Raw genomic sequence first — 23,748 nt, forward strand, 5'->3', positions numbered from 1 at the left:
GGCTCCAACTGACAAACTAAACCTCCTCTGACTTAAAAAATATAGATGAAGGTCAGAGGTCAGAGTCGTCACGGTAAAGCTGCTGTCACTCATTCTTTTGGTCTCTTCCCGTTTAAACCCCTCTCCTCAGATTGTTTTCCTTTTCTTCTCCCCGTCTCCTCCCATTTTTCTCCTCCTCCTCCGTCATTCATTCATCGTTTCTTCCTCAAGCCAAGAAGGGAAAGGCTGGCGAGGAAAGGAAGTGAAACGTGCTGGCAGGAGGAGAGGAAGGAATAATTTTCCTCTCAGGTGATAACTGACATTTGATGGACGGACACACACACACACACACACACACACACACACACACACACACACACACACACACACACACACACACACATACATACACACAGAAAAAAAAAGAGAGAGAGAAGGAGAGTAGGGCAGAGGAGCATCCAGCCGAGCAAGCGCGCAGTCTGAATACTGATTAACCAATCAGAGCCCATTTCTGCCCGGCACCAGAGATACTCGTTGGCTGCCATGGCAACCAAGAAAGCATCATAGCCGAAAGGAGAAGGAGGAAGAGCCTCTTTACTGATGTTGGTCTGAGAGGAGGAAGAAGAAAAAAATCTCTCCTCAAGACTTGAGAGAGGAAAATCACAGAACTAAATCTAAACTTTGGTTGCTATGGAAATGTCTTCGCAGTTTGTTATTATAACTTTAGAGGGTGGCAATATGAATGTCCAATATTCACTAGCTGTGCAGCAAATGTGCTCTAAGCCAAAACAACCAAATAAGCTAAAATAAGTTAACATGATTCTTATCAGAGCTGCACAGCTGGGTGATCACGATTTTAATAAAGGAAAATTTGATTAATGCAACTTTTAATTAAGATGTATATTTTCACATGACATCACTGCCCTGTGTTGCTTAGTGCATGTGATCAAGCCTGTTGCTGGATTTATTCTGGACAGAGGTTGTGAAACACTGACTGTGACACATTTCATTATCTGAGAGGCTCTGAAAGAGAGAAAAGAGAACAAAATTAAAAGACAGAGCGCCTTTGTCTCGCTGCTTCGGCAATATTGTTCTCAACTGTCATGCAAATGAGGAGCAGCGGACTGAGGAAAACACAGACAAACGGGCAGAACGGAAAGAGATAGTCAATGGAAATTATTATTCCATACGGAGCCAAGAGCAAGGAGAGTCTCTTTGTGCACATTTAAATATCAACTTTAAAAAGGTAATTCTGAATTGGGTAACATGCATCGACAGTGTACCCTCCACTATGATGCTATTTTACATGACACTTCTGCAGGGAATTAAAAACGGGAAAATTTTTCTCTTCATTAACAAGCAGCATTTTGCACATGCAGAGTGTATTATAGCACAGAACTGCTTCTTGTCAGCGCACAAACAAGTTGTATTTACCAACCCAATCCCCGAGATTCAGATTCCTCCACACACTCCAACCGTGCTGTCGCTGGCACCAACACACGCTCACAAAGCAATGAGTCACGGGGAGGTTTTCACAGCAATCACGTCCACTTCAAGCTGTTGCGTCACTTATCTTTTCTGTTGAGCTGCGTCGTGTTCGGCTTGACCTCCGCACAGATTTATGAAGGCAGATTTAGACTAACCTACTGTACAATTGGAGTCACCAGCTAATAATACACAGAAAATCTCAAACCTCTAAATGCCCTCAACTGTTTTGTTTTTTTCTTGTTTAGTTTTTTTAAGCTGACGAGACTTCGTCAAAACTACCTTTCACACGGCAGAGGATGTTTTTAGCTTTGGTATTATTCACCCAGTTCTTAATCGGGATCAGCTTACTAGTGAAATGTGCAAACGTTCAAAGCATCAACTACAAAGCCAGGTGGAAATTTGAGGGATTATCGAGTACTACAGCAAAAACGGGAAGAGTTCTCACAGGATTAAACCTGGGTTAACATTTCAGAAGTGTTTCCATAAACCTTTTGGATTAGCAAGAAAGCCTGTGTCGGACTCACATTTGTTCAAATGTCTACAAAATCTTCCTTCGAGCTGCTTTTTGTGCCTGAATCGAACCAAATCTCAGGTTCTAACACTACAAGAGGACCAGTAGCCACGGCATGGAGTTGCACATCGACGTAGTGTTACAAACTGCACACTGCCGTCTACTACTTATTGAAAATTATCACCTGCCAACATATCTGCCGCACACAATAAACCTACTGATGGCGTCTATGCAACAGTCTGCCTGGCATGTGCCACAACAACAGATCAACAGTCCAAAAACGGAGGAAATACTAAATGCATGCAGCAGCTTTGTGTCTGCCCGTCTAATATCATTAGACAGACAGATGGGGAGAACAGAGAAAAGGAGGAGTGAGATTATTATAAGGTTTTGAAAGGCACCTCAGCAGCTTTAATATTGAAGTCAGAAAGAAGCCTTCATTCATAAATACTGCATTTCATCTGAATGTGATTTCCCCAGCTGGCTCTCATTTGACAAACACGCACCGATAGCCTATTATAATTTGGGATATTCAGATCTTCCATTATTGAGCTGCCTCATCATCTCCTAACTCACTAACAAGAAGCTCAAACAGATTCTAGTCAAAGTGCTGCATGTTTGTAAAGTCTTCTGTGTTTCTGCTTACAGCTTCTGCATTTCTGAAACATGTGTATATTCATGCTTATAAGTGATGCACTGCTTACATTTGCATGTCTTTCCTGGAGTCTATGAATATTCCAACATATTATACAGCCAAATGAATTCTCAGTACTGTAATGCAGCGATAGAAAGCTGAAGGGAAAACAGAGCAAAGTCAGAAAACCTCATTATAACCCATAACTGACATCTATAATAATGTAAATTACAAAAAATATACAGCCAACAGCAGGTTCCCTCTACGTGCCCAGATAAGCGTGGTGAAAATTAAATGTCCTCATTTAATATTTCTGTTTTTAACAATCATCATTTTCCACAAGTTCGAGACCTTTGCCAGTTAAATGTCACCAGTGTGGTGGAAACACCAACAGTTCTGCATTTTTTTTTTTAAGGTAATTGTTGTTTATTTATCTCTTTTAATTAATTTAAGAGGGAAATGTATTGACTGTATCTGTGGGCAGATGGTGTTTTCCAATCAGGGAGAGCTAACAGAACCGCAACAGCTTATGTTCATAATCATTTAGCGAACAATAAGTACTGTAAGAACAAGAGAGATGTAAAACTATATTGAGATGGTTTTTGGTACTAAAATTATTATTTTCTTACAGTTACAAATAAAACACACGTAAAGTGTGAAATTTGGAGGCTTTGAAGCTGTGGAGTTAAAACTGTTTGAATTTTTAGCTGTTTAATTTACATAAAATGAATTCTATTATCTGTCTGTGTAATCTGCCCGGTTTGAAGAACCCGCTGCAGAAGGAGACACAGACATAAATTAGCACCGTGGTCCACTGAAATTCAGAGCACTTTTAACAGTGCTGTCACAACTACAGCTGCTTAATGAGCACAGCAAGTTTCTGAAGGCTGAAATAACAGAAGAAAAGAAATCTCCCTGTTGCCCTCTGTTTTGAAGAGTTGAAATGACCAGAGAAACATCTGGAAACTCTTTAAATAGAGGACCATTCAGCGTGTGAATGGAAAATAGGGGAACAAGATAGAGAGCTGGGTCAAAAGAACCAACAGGTAACTCAGCATGTTGGTTCATTCACAAAACAAGTCCGCCGTGGCGGGTAGGAGCCATATCGAGCACTTTTTATCCCCCCGCCCCCATTTTTAGAGAGTGGCTTTGAAGTCTCAGCTCTGTGGTTTGATAGCGAGGGAAAGAGAGAGCGAGCACTTCCTTTGGAGATTTCTGAGAAGAGGCCGCTTTATTTCTGTCTACCTTTTTGCGGGTGCGGGGGGGGAAATGGACTGGAGCGGAGAGAGAAGAGAGACTGAGCCAGACGGAGAGATCAATGCCCGACTGCAGCACAAACAACAAGGGAAAATAAGGTGTTTTTCTTTGCAGGTTTGGTGACCTTGGCAACTGGCAATGGAGCAGAACATTTGATCGGGGTGTGTGTGCATGTGTCACAAGCAGGGGAGGTCAAGATGTTCAAATGGAAAATCAATACATTCTTTACTTACAGGTGCACATCTAGAAAAGATGGGATTGTTTTTTTTTTTCAAAAATAAAAGCTGCTTTGTGCTTCATTCACACAATAAGAGGTTGTTTTTTTTGTTTTGTTTTTTACATTTTTGTTAGGAAAAGCTTTTTAGCCTGATGAGTCAGACAGTTTTGTCAGTTGATCATAGTGTAAGACACGTCTGGCCTTCCAGCAATTTCACCCGTGGGTGCAGCCGCCACTCAGCCATTCGTGGCAGGTAATTGTTCAGGTGTGTGTGTGCCGGCAGCTGTTACGGTAATTACTCTAAATTGTAAAAGGAAAAAAATTCTAATAAATAAATAAACTTCGTTACGATGCTTCAGGGCTTCAGTGTGTGTCAGTCCACTACCAAATAGGAGGTAATATATTCACAAGTGTATTTATCACCTTCTGTCTTTAAACTGCCAGCAGTCGATAAATCTCCGGCTCGTTAACAGTGAACTGCTCTTTACTGTCACAGTTTGAGCAGCCGGATCCGATTTTGAAGGAATATGAGCTGGGTTGTGTTGTTATGTGACGTACTACTGTAATCATATCGCTCTGGGGAAAACAGACGAGTCCACGTAATTAATTTCACAATGTAATGTCCTCCCTGGAGTTAATACGCTGGACTCTTAACAAGCCCTCTGATGCCCTTATGATGAGTTTCAAGCTGTAACCCTGTTGAAAATAAACAACATTTCTCAGGTCACTCAGGTCAAAATTTGATGATGTATGTGTGTTTGGTAATAAACCAAAGCCAGCCCCATCACCTCCTTGCATCACATCTCTAATCTAACCACGGTCTGTTTGACTGAAAGCTCAGACAACAATGTGTTTGCAAAGGAGACGAACGCTTTAATTTATTGTCTCTACAGAATAACGTTGTCCTTCATTTTTCTACTTTATGATAATTAGCAGCTGCTGTACAAAACTATACGCAGGTTAAATATCTTTCTCAGGGAACTAATCAGAAACCAAATTAATTCATGAGTTTATTCCCTGAATAACATGCTGCTTATTTCTTAAAATGACCTAAAAAATGTATCATCTATATACAGACTATGATGACAAACTGTCTCTGTTTCATCACTTAAAATATGAAGATTGTGCACTACTTCCATCAAACTTGAACAACACAAACAAACAGAGCCTCCCGTTTCCTCCCACATCCCTCTCTGTCCGTCCATCCGGCTCTCCCTCTGTTTTTGCTGTCTGTCAATAGCGGAAACTTTGGCATTTACAGTCTGCAGACAGCTTCTCCCATCAGGCCTCATGACTGACGGTGGGACTCTCGCGCATGCTTATGAATACGAGTGCGCTAATAAAGGATTCTTTGCTCGTCCTTTAATGTGTCCATCAATCCATTTGACCGTCTAAGCTGAATAAATATCTTTAAAGCAGCCACAGCTTGTGCTGCACAAATGTCACACTCAATAACTGAAATCACCACGGCTTACCGGCGTGTCTACGGGCGGTGATGTCGACCAGCCGTTTGCTCATCCAACGCTTTAGTCCACTGCAATAAATAAATAAAAATTAAAAAAAAAAAACATTTTGCTAGATGTCATGAACACTGGTACGGATACAGCCAATTACAGATAAACCACGAGGCAGGAAACGGCAGTGAAAATGTCACATAGCTCTCCTTCTATAGGATTCAATAGCACAAGTACAGTGATGGAAGAACAATAACTCACATTCACCGGAACATTTTTCAAAACATGTTGTGTGGCAAATAATTCTAGCTTTTTTTTTAATTATTATTATTAATAATAAATATATCAATCTGAACAACTTTCACAAATTGGTTGATTAAATATATTGCTTACCCTTTAAATTACAAAATAAAAGTCATCATGTTTGCAAATAAGTCATTAAATGTCCTTGTACTTTTCGTTGTGTGCATCATGTCGCTGCTCAAGTTAACTTGTTCTCTGTATAAACATTTAGTTCCCATTTCATGGTTTCTTTAATTACTTAAGACAATTTACATGAATATTGTCTCTTATTTGTATATTATTACATCCTGTAGTGTTCCACCTAAACATGAAATGAGGTCATACAGCAGCTCTTTGGGCTCACAGAAGTTACGCAACCGGCAAAATCAATAACTCACCATGGCAACGGGAAATAGCTTCACTGCGTGCGCACTGCAGCTCGACACAGCACTTAAATATGAAACTTCTTTTTTATATATATATATAATTTTGTGCTGATAGAAGTAAACAACGTTACGTCATAAAGACGAGCCGCCCGCTGAAAACACAATAAAAATAGCTGTTATTATTATTGGGGAACTTGTGGGTGAAATGTTTGATGACGTCCCCGCCAAGATTCAAAACCCTTCTTCTCTTTGTCTACCAACTTCTTCTGCCTTATAAGTGACACCGCCACCTGCTGGTTTGGAGTGTACACTCACGCAATAAGATTCGCTAAACTTCTTTCTTTTTGCTTTTTTTTTTTATATTTGCCATGTATGCAACTAGTATTTCATTAATTCATTGATTTATAGTAACAATTAAACATTATTATGACCCCATAACTGACCTCGCCAAATCAATCTTGTTTATATGGCACATTTAAATGCCAGACAAAGACTTGAAACATGAAAGGTGAATCTATAAACGTCCTGAAGTCAGACGCAAACCGACAGCAACATGTTGATATCCTGCATCTTGTTTTCATATTCGTTGTATCTTTGCTTCTTAACAGGAACAGAAGGACGACAGAAGCCTTGAACAAGTGCGGCTTTAAAGAGTGCTTTCATCAGTGGGACAGTGAGAGGAATCTGTCAAAGCGCTGCACAGCACAACAAAACATGTTTTTGATATTGTAGCTCGTTTTAATCAGAGAAAAGATAAGAAATAACTCGGATTTGACAAATAACTCGGGTCAGATCTGAACCTGTGATGTCACAATGTGGGGTTCATTACACGCACCCACCTGGAGGAAGATATCTCATGCTCAAAAACCAGCCTTTAAATACAGCCACGTGCTCACAGTGTAACTCCTTTTGACTGTAAGGCCCCGAACTCACCTCACAGATACAGTACACCACCAACACAACTCGACAGCATCCAGCCAAGACTGCACCGTCATGTCTCTCTGCAGCGTGTTGACGGGCAGCTCTGCTGTCCTGAGGACGCTGAGGAGCTGCAGCATCATCCGCAACTGAAAACCATTTGATCAGAGAGTGATGGCAACTCAGCTGGAACTGTCGACATGTTGTCTGTCCCACGTGTTGAATGCTCCCCCCTCCGTCTGCATGGCTGGCTGCCTACAGCGACGGCCTGATCCTCTCCCAAGTAACATAACAGAATTTGACGAAGCAGACGCCATCAAAAATGAAATCTCTAAAGGGTTCTCGCTGTAATATGCGGAAGATGATGCTGTGGTTTGAATTTTAGAGGTAGAAAACATCAGCTTTTCCTCTTTTCTGCTCGTCAGTTCTTCACCCAAATCTACCAAATCCAAATGAGCACATTTCAGGGAAGTACACCAAGAAGCAAACGAGGTTTGACTGCTTCAGCCGGGTGACAGAGAAGTGGCTGAGACAGCCGAGAGACGAAGAAGCCGGGAGTGCCGAGTGGATGGTCGGGGTGGGAGACCTGCTTAAAATTCAAAATAGGGAACTACAGAGCAAAGCTGTCAAGGAGCAGATGTGCGGAGGAGTCAGGTAATGCGAGGGAGAGAGAGAGAGAGAGTGAGCGGAGACGAGCCAGAAAATAAAGTAACCCTGCTGTAATGTCAAGAAATCCAGCTGAGCTGAAGTGAGCTCACCTGCCCGGGTTTGTGAAGGCAGGAACACAGAATAAGGAGCAAACATAGATTAACGTGTGCCGGTGGGGGGCCTTCGTTAGGCGTTATCGCTCCAGCCTGTATTTTTGTTTTCTTGTGTCAGCCTTTCATATTTTGTTTTTGAATCTCAGTGTGTTCTCGGATATGTTTCATATCTAGTTGTCAACAACTGAAAGAGTTTATGGAGATGAAATGTCTCCCTTTCTAGTGCTGGCTGTCATAATGCTCGGCATTTTGTGTGGCTTCAGAAGAACTTGAGGATTGTGTGCATACGTCTAGTGAGCTGGGAGAAAAAGAGGGAATAGCTGTATACTTATATGACTCTGCATATTGCAGCCGTTGCTGCAATCTGACATCGATCTGGAACTGTGGATAATTACCATCACAATTGTTGGCGATCCACTTTAAACCTCGGATCAATGGACTTGAATGACGCGTGTGTGATATCTTCAAATCTTACAAATAATGGCCACAGCGGTCTGCTTTGTACATCTTACTTGGTCTAATTTTGTAACAGGAAACGAGACATAATCAGAGGAACAATGGTAACACAAATATTCATCTCACGGTTAATTATGAGGCCGCAATTAGTGAAATTCCAACCTGAGAAACCCATTTCAAAAGGTGAAAATTTGAGGGGACAATTACTGAATCCACAGCTGCGAGTAGGTCTCACACCTTGTTCTGTATCCAGGAAAAACTACCAAGACTTTAAGTATGATCTTATGGCCTAATTAGCCTCATTAAAACCCGAATAAATGCAAATGTCCAATTAAATTCTGCACGTCTATCCTCAAGACTCTTGTTAAAGCAAGATGTGAACAATGGAGGTGGATGTCTCGGACACAATGAGAGGATTTTTCAAACTGTGGCCTTACGAGGTGCAGAAAGGTGGAGCTGCTTCGCTGCTCTGAAGTGTTTCTCGGAGCTTCCTGCATCGCGGTGGACTTACGCTGAACTGTGGGTCCAGCTGGCAGTCGTCAGAGACGACAGGGATGAAAAGGAGTGAGGAGAATTTCCTCTTTTTGATAAGATTCTCTTCAATACACCTGCTGCCCGGAAATACCACTAAATGTCAGCTGTCTGTTGCTGGCTTGACAACACACACACACACACACACACACACACACACCTTAAAGCAACATTAGGAGGTCGAAAAACAGCAGATCAGGGCCTGAGTTAGTCGCAGGGAAATGAACCTGTCCTTCAGTGGCATTCACAGAGAATATAATGGGGGAACAGAGAGATGACAGAAAGGACGGGGGCCTATTCTCCTGCTTGCATTCATGCATTTGAGGGAAGGCTGATGCATGATGGGATATGACAATGTGACAGTTGGTGTTGTTGCTTTGTCTCAGTGGGTCAAACAGGGATGTGTAAAGGCTGCTGCTGGATGTTGGGTCTGTTGTTGTGTGAAAACTAGACTTCATATTCAACCAGCTGTCCTGCTTGTACTTAACAACTGTGATGATAATTTCAGAGTGCATTTGGTAACATCTTTAACATTAGATCAGAAGATTGATACGGCTCACAATAAGGAAACAACAGGGTGGTGAGGCGGAAAATGTCCTTTAAATATATCAATAATTAGCAGTTAAAAAAGCTGAACATAACATTTTAGAACAATGCAAACTGCAGCTGCTTTGCATTGTGGAGAAATGTATTAATAAAAAATTAAAAAAATACATGTGCATTACAATGTTCAATAAGCATACTAAAATCCCAGCATTTCCAAAGCAACTGCTCCACCCTGGCAGGAAGATCTCTCCGTCACCTCTGAGTGACCGCGAGCCCCGCGGCTAGTCAAAGTGCACATGTGGTTGTTCGTGGGCAGCTGCATCCGTTTGCCAGGTATCAGACAGGGTTCACCACACTGCGGGGCTCTGAGACGGAGGGCAGTGGTGCCACACACGCTTGAAATCCATCCATCCGTCCATCATCTCTACCTGCTTTGTCTCATACAGGGACAAATATTGGGCGAAAGGTGGGGGGACACCCTGGACTAATTCACCGACCATGCATGTGTTTGGCCACACAGGCGCAGAGGAGAACATGCAAAGACGTTAAAAAAAAAAAAGAAATGAATTGTGACTGTTTTTGGACTATCTATTTAATTTAAGCAGTAATAGAAAGTCATATCCCAGCAGGTTGAACAGATTTAAGGCAGCACTGATCAGTAAAATAATGACAGGATCAGAGTCATTCGTTCCGCTAGATCAAAAAGAGAAATCATTTTGCTGCTGGTGGAGCCGGCAGTAACGGCACGCGAACATGTCCACGGCTGTCAAAAAGCCCACTGACACTCAGAATGAACTGATACTGGGTCAGTTAGTCGGGGAGGTCTTGCTCAATATAAAGGTCAGCAGTGCAAAGCTATTTCTACTGAGAGAAAACTGACATGAGGGGCGTTGGGATTACTGTGAGAAATGTCTTGAGCGATCCAAAACCATTTTGATGTCAAAGACCAACGTACTGACAAACACCTCTATACACTCAGATATACCAGAGACATATAGAAAGAAAAGACGATAGATAAAAGGAAGAGACAGAAAGGAAAATGAAGATCCAGGCCGTCTGTCTGTTCCAGCTCAGCAGTCAAGCCTCTCAGCCTCTCGCTACTCCGCCTTCCCAAATTGACAATTTTCTCAAAGTGTTATCCGAAAAGATGAGAGGTTGTTTCATATAGGCCTGGAGAGGCGGCTCTCTGGACAAGTAAACAAGTATTTACGCACAGACATTTGCACATTTGCACAAACAGAAGAGAATCCAGCGATTGTCTGAGTGACTCGTTGATAGGACGGCTTTTTGAGAGAGAAATGAGAGCAGACAGATGTAATACCTCCGATACAAAGAGGCCATGTGGATACTGTGAGTGTCGACAAGGAGTTATTCATCTGAACTGCAGAGTCTCACATCATGTCAGTACAAAGAGCACTGAAATTATAAGGTTCGATTCACTTGTAGGTTCTACATACAAAGCCGGGATGAGGAGAGAGGAAGTCTGATGGTGGAGAGTGGATGCTGGAAAACAGGAGCTGCTCCCCCCTCTAGTGGTTCACATTTTGCACAGTTCAGTCTGAAATACATCAAATAAGCTGATTATATTGCTGCAACAGCCAAAATCCTTTTCATTGCATTTGCTTGAGCAGAAATGAGCAGACGTGTAGTTATATATGCAGCAGCACCGTGTTGCTGTCCGTGGTGCTGAACTGAACCAGACACAACACGTGCTCACACAAGGTCATGCATATGGTAGAGATATCTTACATATCCTAGAAATTTGTTATACTCTTTAGTTCAACTGCAAAATAGAAAAGGAGTAACTATTTGTCATGTCCTGTGAGCCAGCTCCATTTGCTGGACAATAACATGGGAGACATTAAAAAGCTCCAAACACTAAGCGGACCCTGTAGTGCTGATTATTTTGTTGACATGCTTTTATGCAGTCAGAATTGACCTTACGTGCACACGTGCACGTCTTTTAGCTGTTTTCCTTTGGAACTTTACACAAAATCATTTATTTCCCTTAAGATAAAAAAAAAAAAAGTATGTCACAACAATTTCATCAAGGAGAAATTCTTCTGGAAAGTTTACCTCATTGTCTGTGAGTCTTTGCCACGAGGCGGCAGTGAGTTCAAGCAAATTGAAGTCAGTCCAGCTGAGCTGCACAACACACAGCGGACGGAAGTAAAAGGTCAAACAACTCGAACACATAAAAAAGAAAGAAAAACATTTTATTAAAGAAGATTTCAATCCCCATTTTCTATACATTATGTAGTATACAATGGAGAGGACAGAGAGAAACAGACCCAGGTTCAGTTACATTTCACTCAGATTCAATTCATCCCACGTGTATATGAAGGAGTTCATTGTCCGAAAGCAGTAAAGAGGTCTACAGACCAGAAGCAGCACCGATTTCTTTACAATAAAATAAAAGTCAAACCTGGAGCGTTTACGTGGAGTCAGTCTGCGCAGAGACTCCGGGGCTGCTGTTGGACGAAAAGTAATCGAGACTGAAACAGCTTGTTAATCTGCAGAAGCAAACATATTTCCCATGAACCATTTGTCAACAGCAACTGCTTCAGAAATGTCAAACTCAACCTGTAATTCAAAAAGAATCTCACAAAACTTTACTCCTAGAATTTACTTTTACATTGTTAATGGTAGTTCATGGGAATTTGGTGTTTTTTAAGAGACTCTGAAAGTCTTCATTAGATTTGGTTGCTGTTTAACGGCTTTATCTTTAGCCGGTGAATCTACTAAATGTTACTTTTAAAATGGCACAAGTAATAATGGAAATCTGCTCCCTGACTCACTGCTCAGGTTTGGATCATAACTAGATTCAAAGATGCTAATTTAATGTTAATGTTCTGTGTATTAAAATATTTGATGCTTTCACTGAGGAGATTCGAGTCATTTTGACATGTTTTAATCTGTTTTTACTGACTCCTCACAATTTATGAACAAACTCAAAGGTAAAAACAGTCTTAAACATTAACAGAAGAAGAAAACTTTGCTGTCTGAGCTTTTAAAACTAATGAAGGTTATATTTCCATCCTGAAATGATGCTACAATTCTGAACAAAGTCACCTTGAATATCTCGTATGCACATGTTGCAGAGTTCCCTTAAATACACCATTAACACCTTTCTTCTTTACAATGTCAGGACGAGAGTCGTTACAGAAAATAAACCGCCCAAGTTAACATTTATAACAAATAAATATTAAAACATGGACTTTCATTTAGAAATATTTACACTTTTTTTCATCTGAGCATTTAAAGTTCCTGTGTCTTATGCAGTGAGAAGAAGTGAGGTTGTCGTGGTTGTTGTGAGGATTGTATTCTTAAACATGATTTTCATTCAGACATAAAATTGTAAACTAATTAGGGAAATGAAACTACGTTAACCCTTAATAACATTCTTCACATCGGTTGATTCTGTGAGGGAGTTCGTCTGGTGTCAGATTTCCTTCCAGCAGTTATCAAACCTTTTGGTCAAAATGATGAATACTGGGTGTTAATGAAGGCTTTTTATCTGCCCTGTCTGACTCCACATCCTCTGTGTGATTGTGATCAAGGCGACCTGACACATGAAAAAAAACAACCTGGATTTTAAGAGGGAGAAAGAGGAGAACTAGGGTTAGACTGATATACCGTTCAACCAATACTGATCATAAATATTAAATATTCAATACACTGAAGAATTTCATTTCTCTGCACAGATTTAGTGCTCAAATTATGTTTCCTCCCACTTTAGTGAGAACAAACCTCCAGCAGAAACACTTATTGAATAACCATACTGAAAATTATTACATTTTAATACCGGCTACAAATACAAAATTGAAAAAATATCAGTATCAGCTCATATCGGTCGAACCCTAGTGAGAGGATGGAAAAGCCACAGGTGTTGTTGTGTAAAGATGCATATGCACATACATACATACATTTTTGCATAAACCTTATGTACATACATTATGTGTGTTGGGAGGAGATTTGGCAACCACACTGAGAAAAAAAAGAAGTTTTTTTTTCCCTCCTTCATAAGGCATGCCGTGTTCGGTGGCCCGGTGTGACTCGGGGAGCTCCGTCTGACAGCAGCGTCCGTCGTCTCCTCACCTCCTTCGGATGGATTGTTTTTCCCAAAATGTTTTCCTATTGTGCAGAATTCTCGCTGAATGTCGAGCTGCATGTCATGCCGAGCTCGATTTACCGGCCCTCCGTGACTCTTCCCCGGAGCTGTGGGCTGTGATGTCATCTCTTGGCGACCACCGCTGTTGCTGCTGCTGCTGCGAGACCAGAACAGCGCTGGATCGCTCCTCCAAGGCATGACATCCTCTTGACATTAAGCGCTTAAATGTCTGCTGCTCGGCCCGCATCTGTGATGCCACAATCGCCCGCCGTATCACACCAGCATGCTCCAATGTGGGAAGCATTGTTGTGTCAGTCGCCACGTCAGATATTAGACAGTCGTCGCCCTCTGGTGGTGCCGAGTGAGGCTCGCAGCCTCGGCTCTCTGGCCCTGCAGGAGTCAGTTACAACGTGACGTTTAGAATCATAACTGTGTCAGCAGTTCCTCTTGAGCTAAAAGAAGCTAACCTGCTAGGATCTACTGGTACCGAGAGACTTTTTAGGATGTTTTGGTTTAGAAATTTTGAAAGGCAAACCTGTAGTGCTCATTGAAGTCCAGTCTGAAGCTGAGGAAGCGCAAACTCTCATCTGTACTGGTCATCAGCAACACCAGGAACTGCTGGACGATGCTCTGAGGGACAGAGAGGGAAGACAGATGAAGAGGAAACTCTGTGACAGCTGATTTCACCACAGGATGCACAGGATGATTGACGTGTGCTCCGAGAGGTGTCTCGGGCCGGTACCTGGTAGAAGTGGGTGAGGATGCGGAACTGGGAGCGCATCTTTGGTATGGTTTCCTGGAACTCCTGAATCCTCTTCTTCTCCTCGGCTTCCTGCTCGGCCGTCACTCCCCACTGACCCTAAAACACCACAAAGACACGTACTTAGACATTTCACATCATTCTTTGTTTTTCTCTCTCGGTTTAGCTCGACCAACTTCTCACCTCCTCCTCTCTCTGCTGCTTCTTCTCTTCGTACTGCAGCCGCAGGGTGAGTTCCTCCAGCGCTGAGCGGTAGAGGGAGTCCTGGGCGCTCTGGAACTCGATAATCTGGTCAAATATGGCCCTCAGCTGGTTCAAAAGAGACTGGACAGACAGAAGTTTATGAAGTGCGTGTGTGTGACAAGTGAAGTCACTTGCAAAACCAATCCAATCCCGTGTGTGTTTACCCTGCTGTTATTGTCCAGCAGGCATCTGGAGATGATGCTGTCCAGGAAGACGTCGTGGGCAGCAATGATGTGATCGAGGTCCTGAGCCTGCTGCACTTTGTTCCACAGCTCGTCCCAGGAGCACTCCAGCACCTACACGCAGTTCAGCAGGAGTTTATGGGTTTATGATTATGCTCTTTAGTTAAAATCAGATATTATACAGTCAGCGTTGTCCACTTCAGACATAATAGTGGCGCCTTTTTGTCCACGGTGAATGTTTTTCTTGTAAGAACTGTCTCACTTTGTTTGGAACACTGAACTACCTAAAACTGGTAATAAAAACTGCACTGCATTGTTTTACAACCTCCTAAAACAGAGTTAATCTCACTAACTTTAAGATATTTGATGATGTCATAAACCATGCAGTCCTGCAGTGTTAAATTAAACAGACGCAGCATGTCGCCCTCCTTCTATAATTGCAACTCTTTACTGGACTTTTACAGCCGGTGATGGGAGCAGCGCTGCTAACGGACTCACCTCAAAGGTGATGTAGTACTGCATTTGGTGGATGAAGTGGACCATCTCGGAGGCCAGGATGTGACACTGATGCAGCACGCCGGACAACTCTGGAGGGTGAGACGCACACAGACGGCCAACATCACTACAGGACTGCAGATTACAGATGTTTAGGAAACCTTTTCAAAAGTTGGCCGTGTGAGTGTGTTTGTGTACCAGGCATGGTTTTGAGCAGCTTGGCGTTGCACATCTGTCCCTTCCAGATGTCAGTCAGGGTGTACTCCATCCTCTTGGCCCTCCACAGGAAATTAAACACACGGAGGTAGTGGCCCATACACTCTCGTGTAAACACCTGACACGCACACAAAAACACACACATAACAGTGATGAATGGGCATTTCCATATGCGCATAAAGGTTATGCGGGGCCAAACACAAACACAATATATTGGAAAGTGTGTTACTGTTGCAATGGGTCCTTCAACGTGGTAGTCCAGACTGAAAACATCCCAGCCGGTGTCACCAGGAGACACCTGCCGGCAACACCAGACAAGCCAGAGATATGTAGGTCAGCTCACAGACTCCAGACTTCAAGCTCATTACAATTTAAACAGTAAAACAATTATGCTTTGACATTACCTCGAGCAGACGCACGTCCAGCCTCTTGAGGATCTCTGCGTTGTCAAACTGGGCGTTGGTGGCTCTGACTGCCGTCTCCAAGATGCCAGTCAGGTTGTGTTGGTATAAAGTGGTGGCAGGACGGGCCAGCTCCGGTCTGGGGCGAAACAATTAGGAAACAATCACATGAAAGTGTACAGCTTGGTGTTAATGTGCACAGCGATCCACGACACTCAGACAGGCTCTAAAGGCAAAGATCCAGCGTGTGTGTGTCTCACTTCAGCAGGTCCATGAGGTGTCTGATGAAGTCCCCCTGTCCCAGCAGCAGGTATCTCCTCATGGCCTGCAGGTGCTCCAGCAGCAGGTAGTTGCGGTTGAGAACGTCCAGCAGGTATTTGCTGGTCTCGAAGTAGGCCGCGTCAATCTTCTCCTGGAACGCCCCCTCCAGGTCCGACAGCAGCTCTGCAGCTACGACAGCGTGGAGACGAATGAAGACATCAATGGAAAACTGTCATGATTATTTTCTTTCTACATTCAAGTAACTACGTGTTTGTCTTTCTTTCCCTTTAGTTTTTCTTAGTTCAAAAACTAAACAAGTACATTCATGTATTTCATATTTAAGCAGCAAGAAAGCACTTAATATTTGGCTGAACTCAGGGTCAACTCAACCTGTCCTGCTGGACGTGGAGACAGAAGAGAGCGTGACGCCCTTCAGCTCCAACAGTAAAAGCTACAAATCAAAGTGGTCAGATGAAGTCCTGCAACCTGAATCAATAGAATATGGCTAAGTATACCTCTCTGCTCTTCAGAGAAGGACAAGGCCGGTGAGCGGTAAGAGCATCGATCACCACCAGTCCACCAGCATATGTCAATATAATAATATCAATACAACGAGGACGAAACACACAAAAAAGAGGCGTCTTATCGGTCAATGATGTCATCAGTAAAAAAAAGCCAGTAATGTCCTTCTCTTCTTGATGTTATTCCTACTTATCTATAATGAGGTGTTGTGAAATTAAATGCAGATTTGAAGGTGCAGTTAAATGGTTTCCCAGTGATTAATAAGTGTGTGAGATAATACGAGACACAAACGGGGATATTTACCATCTTTCGGAGTGTCTGCAGACTTGGACGCCGACGTGATTTTGCCCGGCGACGTTCTATCGTGACAAACCTGATGCAGGAAGTTAATGGATTTACCGATCAGCAGCACCTGGAGGGACACGGGGAGAAGATAACAGGTAGATGTTTTAGTTTTATCTTGGCTGTGTCCACGGCGATGGACAAAGACATCCGTAATGATGAGTGTGGGTGGACCTTGCGGGCCTGATCCATGGTGATGAACGTGGGGATCATTGACTTCCTGAGAGAGTACTTGTCATGCCACAGACGATCCGTCTTCACGTTGGGATCCGAAGCGCGCGCGCACACACACACACACACACACACACACACACACACACACACACACACACACACACACACACACACACACACACACACACACACACAGAGATTAATACATAATAGAGAGCCTTAAATTGTGTATAAAATCAAATGTAACTTGTTGAAGAATAAAGTTAAACAGGTCGAACGCTGAACAAATAAGGTGCGAGGACACACTGTACAGTAACGATAGAGGTTTTCATCATTGTCACATTCACTTATATTGTGGATTTACTTCACAGGGTACAGTAGCTTCAGCTGGCGGGAGTGCCGAAGGCTCGGTGCTCTTTGCGAGTACTGCTTCCAACTGTCAGGGTCACTTTCTAGCCATCTCCATGAAGCAGTCTAATTAGCTCAAATAAGAGTTCACGAGGGATTTCACTATCTCAAGGATGTGTTTTAAATGTCTGTTTCAAATTAATACACAAATGGGACGTTTTATCAGATCTCTGCTGGACTACGCGGGTTTTTAGTTTTTTTAGTCATAGATACAGCTGTTGTTTATCACGTGTGTTTTAACAGACTGTTTTTGGGTGCGATCTCCTGGTTCATTTCGCCCCTGGACGGTCCAGTAACTTCACCTAAACACAGCACTTAAAGCCAAAGTCCACTGCTAAGTAATGGCTAATGCTGGACACATAAATAATGTGTAGGAAAGAGAACCAGAAAGAGAGAAAGGGCAGGGAGAAGATAAAGGAGACACATCCATCACCGTGGTCTCCATTACACTCCTCTCATCAGTTCTCATTTAAGAGCCTGTCCTGCCTCTCCTCTCTTCCTTTATTTCTCCTCCTCCTCTCAGTAATGCTCCTTCTCATTGGGGTCAAACGTCAGAGCAGTTGAAGAGAACAATGTTCCAGAAATGAGCATTAAATTCTTGGCTGCTCTGTGAAAGGACCTCAGAGAGGCCAGCGTTCAACTCCATTTGGGCTGATTATAACGCCCGTTTTTCAGTGTGCAGGTGATTATAGTGTGTGAGAAAAGAGAGGAGTGTGTACCTCGTGGTAGGTGTCCTCCAGCTCTCCGTCATATATCCACCTGTACAGGAAGTTGAGGATGGGGTGAGACACCAGGCTGAGGATGTGCTGAACCAGCGCTCTCATCTGAGGGTCCCCCGTTTTCCCGTAGGCGTGGACGGCTGAAGCCAGCTCGCCTCCTTTACGACCTGCATGACACACAAGAGCAGGTACAATCTCGTTCACCTGATAACTCCATTTAGTCTGTTGAACCCACCTCTTAAATGGAACACACACACGCACACACACACACACACACACACACACACACCTTGGCAGAAGTCGACGAGGGCAGCCAGCATTTTGAGTCTGAGTTTGGGGTCGTACATCCACACCAGCAGCCTCCTGAGAGTCAAACTGCTCTCCGTGAACACGGTCACACCCTGATCATCCTCCACCTGCAACTACAGCACGCACACAGTTCAATAACCAGTGATCAGAAGCAGAGGGGGGAATTAAACCACATGAATCTGACCTGTGTACCTGTGAGTGGAGGACAGAGAGGAGCCTGTAGTACTCCTTCAGCTCCTGGTGGAGCGAGGCACAGAAGCTCTGAGGAGAGAGGACGGAGCGTTAGTGGAGGTTCAGGTACAAAAACAAAGCATCCCACAAACACAGTTAATACAAACGGAGACACACCTGTCCAACCAATCCAAAGGCCCGGTCCAGACTCCTGGCGTCGGTGTACTTCCTGACTTTGTTGTGGAGCCAGCCGAGTTCAGCCAGTCTACTGCTGGTGTCCCTGAGGGACTTGCACAGCACCACCTGTTGGGGAACAGCAAACATTACAACACATAGACCCACAGGGATGTTTTATGTTTTCAGTAAGTCATCTTCCACAGATTTTGGAGGCATGATTATAGTTATATAAAAATCTGAACCACTCTTTAAGCAAGTATCACGCATCACAAATTTCCTCCCGAAAGCCACGACAGAGTTAAGTCAGAGAGATTACCGGAGGTCACGTAATTCGCCGACTCTAACTGGAATGGCTTTCTCGCAGCAACAGGCTGGGAAGAGTTTTCATTTAATGATGGATTCAATCTTCAACCGCCTAACGAAACCTTTTGCCCAGGGAGCTTTACAGAAAGGTTAAGTGGCCAAAGCAAAAATAAAAATATCTCCGTCCTTGGCTAATTTATCGGAGTGGCTCCTTCTCCATCAGGACGGTGTCTGCAGCAGATTGACCACCAATCTATGTTTAGTACAACAGTGAATACGGGACTATGGGACTAGTTCCATCTCTGGCCTTCCTATTGATAATATGACAAAGTGGAGGAGTGGGGGAATACAAGAAATTGACCGGACAGACAAAAGAATAGAAAGCCGAGGTCGAAGTGGCTGAGAGCCAAAGAGCTTCATATTGATCTGTTGGATCTTTCTTTTAACATCCAATCAGCGACAATTGCCTTCATATCATATCATCTCCTCTGGATATTACTTCAAATCTGCCTAATAAGAAAAAGTGATCTTTGAGTGATCTTTGAGTGGTTAAAGCTGCTACTGAAAACGTCCGTCTCTTCATCTTGTGGTTGTCCTTGAAGTCATGAGAGGATGCAGGCTCGATGCAGGTGCATGTACCTTGCAGTCTATTTTGTAGCAGCTATCCTGGGCGTTCATCTTGATGAACTTGCCATCGATTCCCTGGAAGACGTAGAGGATGTCCCGCACCAGCGCCGCCTCGCTCACCTCTCCTGCACCAGCAGAGGACGAGAGGACGGAGAATTCAGTGTGTAGAGCAGACACAGATTGTGTTATTAGTTTGAGGTAACTAAGAGTCACATAAACTTCATGATTTCATGCTCTCTGCATTTCTGGGACAAACATATAAATTAAATAAGCTTTTTAAGTCAACTGGACAGAAGGGATTAAGAAGTCAACACAATGGAAACTGATTGGGGACCACTCACTCACCGGCTGGGTCGCCGTCTCGGCGAGGACGGACAACTCTCGTGGAGGGAAGTGGAGGCCCGAAGGGTAGCCGGGTAGTGGGCGGGGCCAGAACTGAGGAAGGGGAGGAGCTTACAGGAAGAGTCCAGGCTAACCGAGAGCCCAGAGACTGACCGCCTCCAGCTGCAGATTGAGGAGGTTGACTGAAACACACACATTCATTGTTCTCATGAGGGTCTGACTACTTGTTTTTGTCTGTCTTTGTTCATTTGTATGGCTGCTGGTCACACGTGATATGTTATTATTCAAAGAAAACGTGGAGGGGCCAATGTACAAAATAAAAGCATCTCAATCAGATGAAATGCTACCAAGAATGTGTGGCATTTCAAAGTGACTTCACCCACACAGTATGCAAAGCAATGGGAGCTTTTTGGATGTCTTGAAGTGAGTACCTGCCCTTTTACGACCCAAAGGTGAGGCCAGACAGCTCACTGCTCATTCGTAAGTGAAGGACTCCTCCATTATTAATGATGCCTCATAAAAACTGTTACAAGAGGTCTGACTGAGAGGCGAGTTCGTTTTCTGGTGCTAATTGATGCTCCTTGTCTCTGGATGAACATCCCATAATAGTATCCCTGCATTCCCCTGAGCCTTTCGATTGAACCGGCTTAAACACAAGCTGAAAAGTGAGGATCAGGTATGAAGATGGAAAATCTTCAGACCGTCAGATGTTATTACATTATTACAGATGTTGATTCATTTAGTGTCGGTTCGGCTGACGTTCACAGCAGAGTTTCCCTGAGTGCACTTAATGAAGTTTATCCATTAGGAGCCATTAAAACTGCCTGCAACGTGCGAGGATTATATCGTGACCGACAAAATCCCAACGGAGTAGAAATTTAGACAAGTTCCTATGAAAATGCTCACCCAGCCAGCAGTGACTGTGGTGTCGGAGTGGGTCCGTTCAGCGTGTAGACTCCGAGACTGGCGATCCCGCTGGTTCCAAGGCTGGCTGACAGGCCCGCGCTCCTGTCGCCGTAGCCCAAGGCCAGGCTCTGGGGACGGGTGCAGTAGAACGGGGTGGAGTGGGCGTCCCTGGGGAGGGCTTGAGCAAACAGTGCCCCATAGTTTCCAACCTGAGAGGGACAGACAGGTAGTTCAACAATTTCTTAAAAATGTAATCTAAAAAATATTTTAAGATTCTGTGTGTGTGTGTGTGTGTGTGTGTGTGTGTGTGTGTGTGTGTGTGTGTGTGTGTGTGTGTGTGTGTCCCTCACCCTGCTGGATGGTTTGCGGGGGTCTTCAGAGAGGCTGAGCAGCAGGTAGAGGACGGACCAGCGATGCTTGAGAACACCCTGGCAAACCGTCAAAATAAGAGCAGAGAAGAAACACGATTATCATCCGTATGGAAACTTACACTGAAGACAAATATAGTAAATTAATATATGAACAAATTCACTATTCCTGTGTAATTAAATATAACTATTAAAATGCTTGATCTAAGTATAATTGAGGCATATGTATCATATAAATATGCTCTGTCCTGAGTCAAGTGGAAAACTGTTTCATCAGTTTTACTTCTGGTTCAGAAGTTAACAGTTCAGATCTGAAAGAAACACAAACACCAACCTGTGTCTGAAGTTTTCTATGCAACTCTGAGAACAGAGCAGCGTCCGCTTCTCTCCTTTGCTTCAGCACTGAAACAGCATGAAGGAGGTTAGCCGAGTGTCTCCGGCACTCCTGACTCGTTTATATACAAGCAAACATCAAAGCTGGAAAAGTTCTCAGACTGAATAATGAAAAGAAACCTCTCCACAAACATTATTATGTATTTGGGATTCAAATCTGCAGAGTGAAAAACAAAAAAACAAACAGGAAAGCATAATATCTTTCTGTACTTCTACAGTATTGAACTTCATAACTTGAATGTGTTAACTTATTTTAAGAACTACATGAAACCTACTCTACATTGCTTGAAATCCTGTGATTCAAGTTAAACTTGTTCTGACTTTATCACGTTAACAACAGAAATCCAGACATCGCTTTCACATTTTTCACACAACCCCACAAAATACAGAATACAGTAAGTGTGCTATTTTCAGCATCGAAGCTTGGATCAATTGTTTTCCCACTAATGGTGCAACCTTGGCTACTATAAAAGTAAATTGGGACTCCAGCATTAAACAGCAAATGCCGATAGGGATACATAAAAAAAAAAACATCTGACAGCAACCGAGGCGATCGCATTTACCGGGTGGATCAACCACAGACAAAGGACCCAGAAATGTTTTGTTCTGTCCCGATCAAAGAGTCCAGAACCAGACGATATTTAGTTTATTATCCCGGAGGACTTAAGGAACCAGAAATTATTAACATTTTACAAGATGGAATCTGACGGGGTTTTTTTTTGCATTATTTTAATTAAAAAAAGGACTCAAGATGATGAATTGATTATTAAACTCGTTAGTGATCAACTCTCTGTGCAGCTTTAGTCGACTTACATTCTTTCTTGATCTTTTCCGACACCAGGAACTCGTCTCGTTCAATAGTGGGAGCATAGTTGCTGCCAATGACTCGCACAGCATACTGGAACTGGTGGGCAACTTCAGCTGGGAAAACAAACATCAAATAAAGGTCATCATGCAATGCAAACCAACAATAATGAACATTTTCCTGATATTTTCAAACAGTTGTGAAAGCAAAGTGTGACACTTTTAACTTTGCAGGATGCTGGTGTTTAATAAAAGGATTGTGAATTAACAGGTGGAGCAAAACTTGTCTGTCAACAAAGCCCGAAGAGTAAATCACGTCAATGACTCGTAATCATGCGATATTTGTGGAGACCTTTGCTGCTGTCTTCCATCAAAGACGCCTCGCATCTAAGCAGGGGCCTGCTGCCGGCAATACACGAGTGCATCCAATAGCCATGTTCAAACAAATCAAAATAACAGCGTGAAAATACAGCAGAACACGTCATCAGACGGAAGATAACGGTGCATCCCGGTGCCAACCGGAGGTACCGGGATGAGCAGCGTCGACGCAGAAATAAATCGGCTTTAATAGAAAGCGTTTAAATCTGATATTTAACTCGAAAAGCCGTTAAGACATGAATGATGTTGTAATTCAGGTCGGTAAATATCCGAAAGACTTCCAGTGAGACTTCGAGCGTTTTCTCCGACATCCCGTCACTCAAACACACCGGGGCGAGTCGGCGCACGGTGTCGGAAACCGCTCTTATTTATGAAATCACGTCTGTCCGGTGTTTAATATGTGAGCCGAATTTTCCGGGACACGTCGAAGATCCAGCCGATGTCTTCACGTCGTGTGTGAAACGTTTAGTCGACGAGAACGAGTGTAATCCGTGAGCGAGCTTAGCTTTGACGAGAGGACCGTATGAGCTGGCGTTCAACCGGCGTACCTTCGCTTTTCCCGGTTATTCTGCAGCAGAGGCTTTGGAGAAGGACGTTGGGTGATTTCTGATCCAGAGTGGCCATGCTGTCCGCGGCTAACGTTTCGTGTATTTCCCGGGAAATGATGAAATGCGACCGAATAATATCAACTAACTCCAGTCTCCCACTTCGATCGA

General features: G+C 43.4%; 1 protein-coding gene across 1 annotated transcript; it reads right to left on the minus strand.

The window, feature by feature from the left end:
- Positions 1 to 11,615: 11,615 nt before the first annotated feature.
- On the minus strand, positions 11,616 to 23,748 carry tubgcp3 (tubulin gamma complex component 3). The gene is made up of 23 exons (XM_069711804.1): positions 23,581 to 23,748; positions 22,664 to 22,771; positions 21,792 to 21,859; positions 21,440 to 21,517; positions 21,090 to 21,298; positions 20,187 to 20,365; positions 19,854 to 19,966; positions 18,912 to 19,037; positions 18,756 to 18,824; positions 18,544 to 18,676; positions 18,247 to 18,421; positions 17,128 to 17,230; positions 16,915 to 17,023; positions 16,089 to 16,278; positions 15,832 to 15,967; positions 15,657 to 15,725; positions 15,410 to 15,545; positions 15,215 to 15,303; positions 14,699 to 14,830; positions 14,475 to 14,615; positions 14,274 to 14,390; positions 14,067 to 14,161; positions 11,616 to 13,921 (listed from the first exon to the last, which is right to left on the minus strand). The coding sequence occupies exons 1-23, from the start codon at positions 23,654 to 23,656 to the stop codon at positions 13,855 to 13,857; spliced, it is 2,718 nt and encodes a 905-aa protein (XP_069567905.1). The 5' UTR covers positions 23,657 to 23,748; the 3' UTR covers positions 11,616 to 13,854.

The sequence above is a fragment of the Brachyistius frenatus genome, unplaced genomic scaffold (assembly GCF_029030835.1).
Source record: "Brachyistius frenatus isolate BFR_SWC_R1_liver_20210118 unplaced genomic scaffold, ASM2903083v1 Contig_103, whole genome shotgun sequence".
Classification (NCBI taxonomy): domain Eukaryota; kingdom Metazoa; phylum Chordata; class Actinopteri; family Embiotocidae; genus Brachyistius; species Brachyistius frenatus.

Bases quoted from the DNA above. Each gene is read 5' to 3' on its own strand.
- tubgcp3 (XM_069711804.1), bottom strand. From the start codon at position 23,656: ATGGCCACTCTGGATCAGAAATCACCCAACGTCCTTCTCCAAAGCCTC. The intron at 18,422-18,543 runs GTGTGTGTGTGT...TGTGTCATGCAG, and splicing joins CCTCGTCGACTTCTGCCAAG to GTCGTAAAGGAGGCGAGCTG. The intron at 13,922-14,066 runs GTTTGCCTTTCA...TGACTCCTGCAG, and splicing joins GACTTCAATGAGCACTACAG to GGCCAGAGAGCCGAGGCTGC.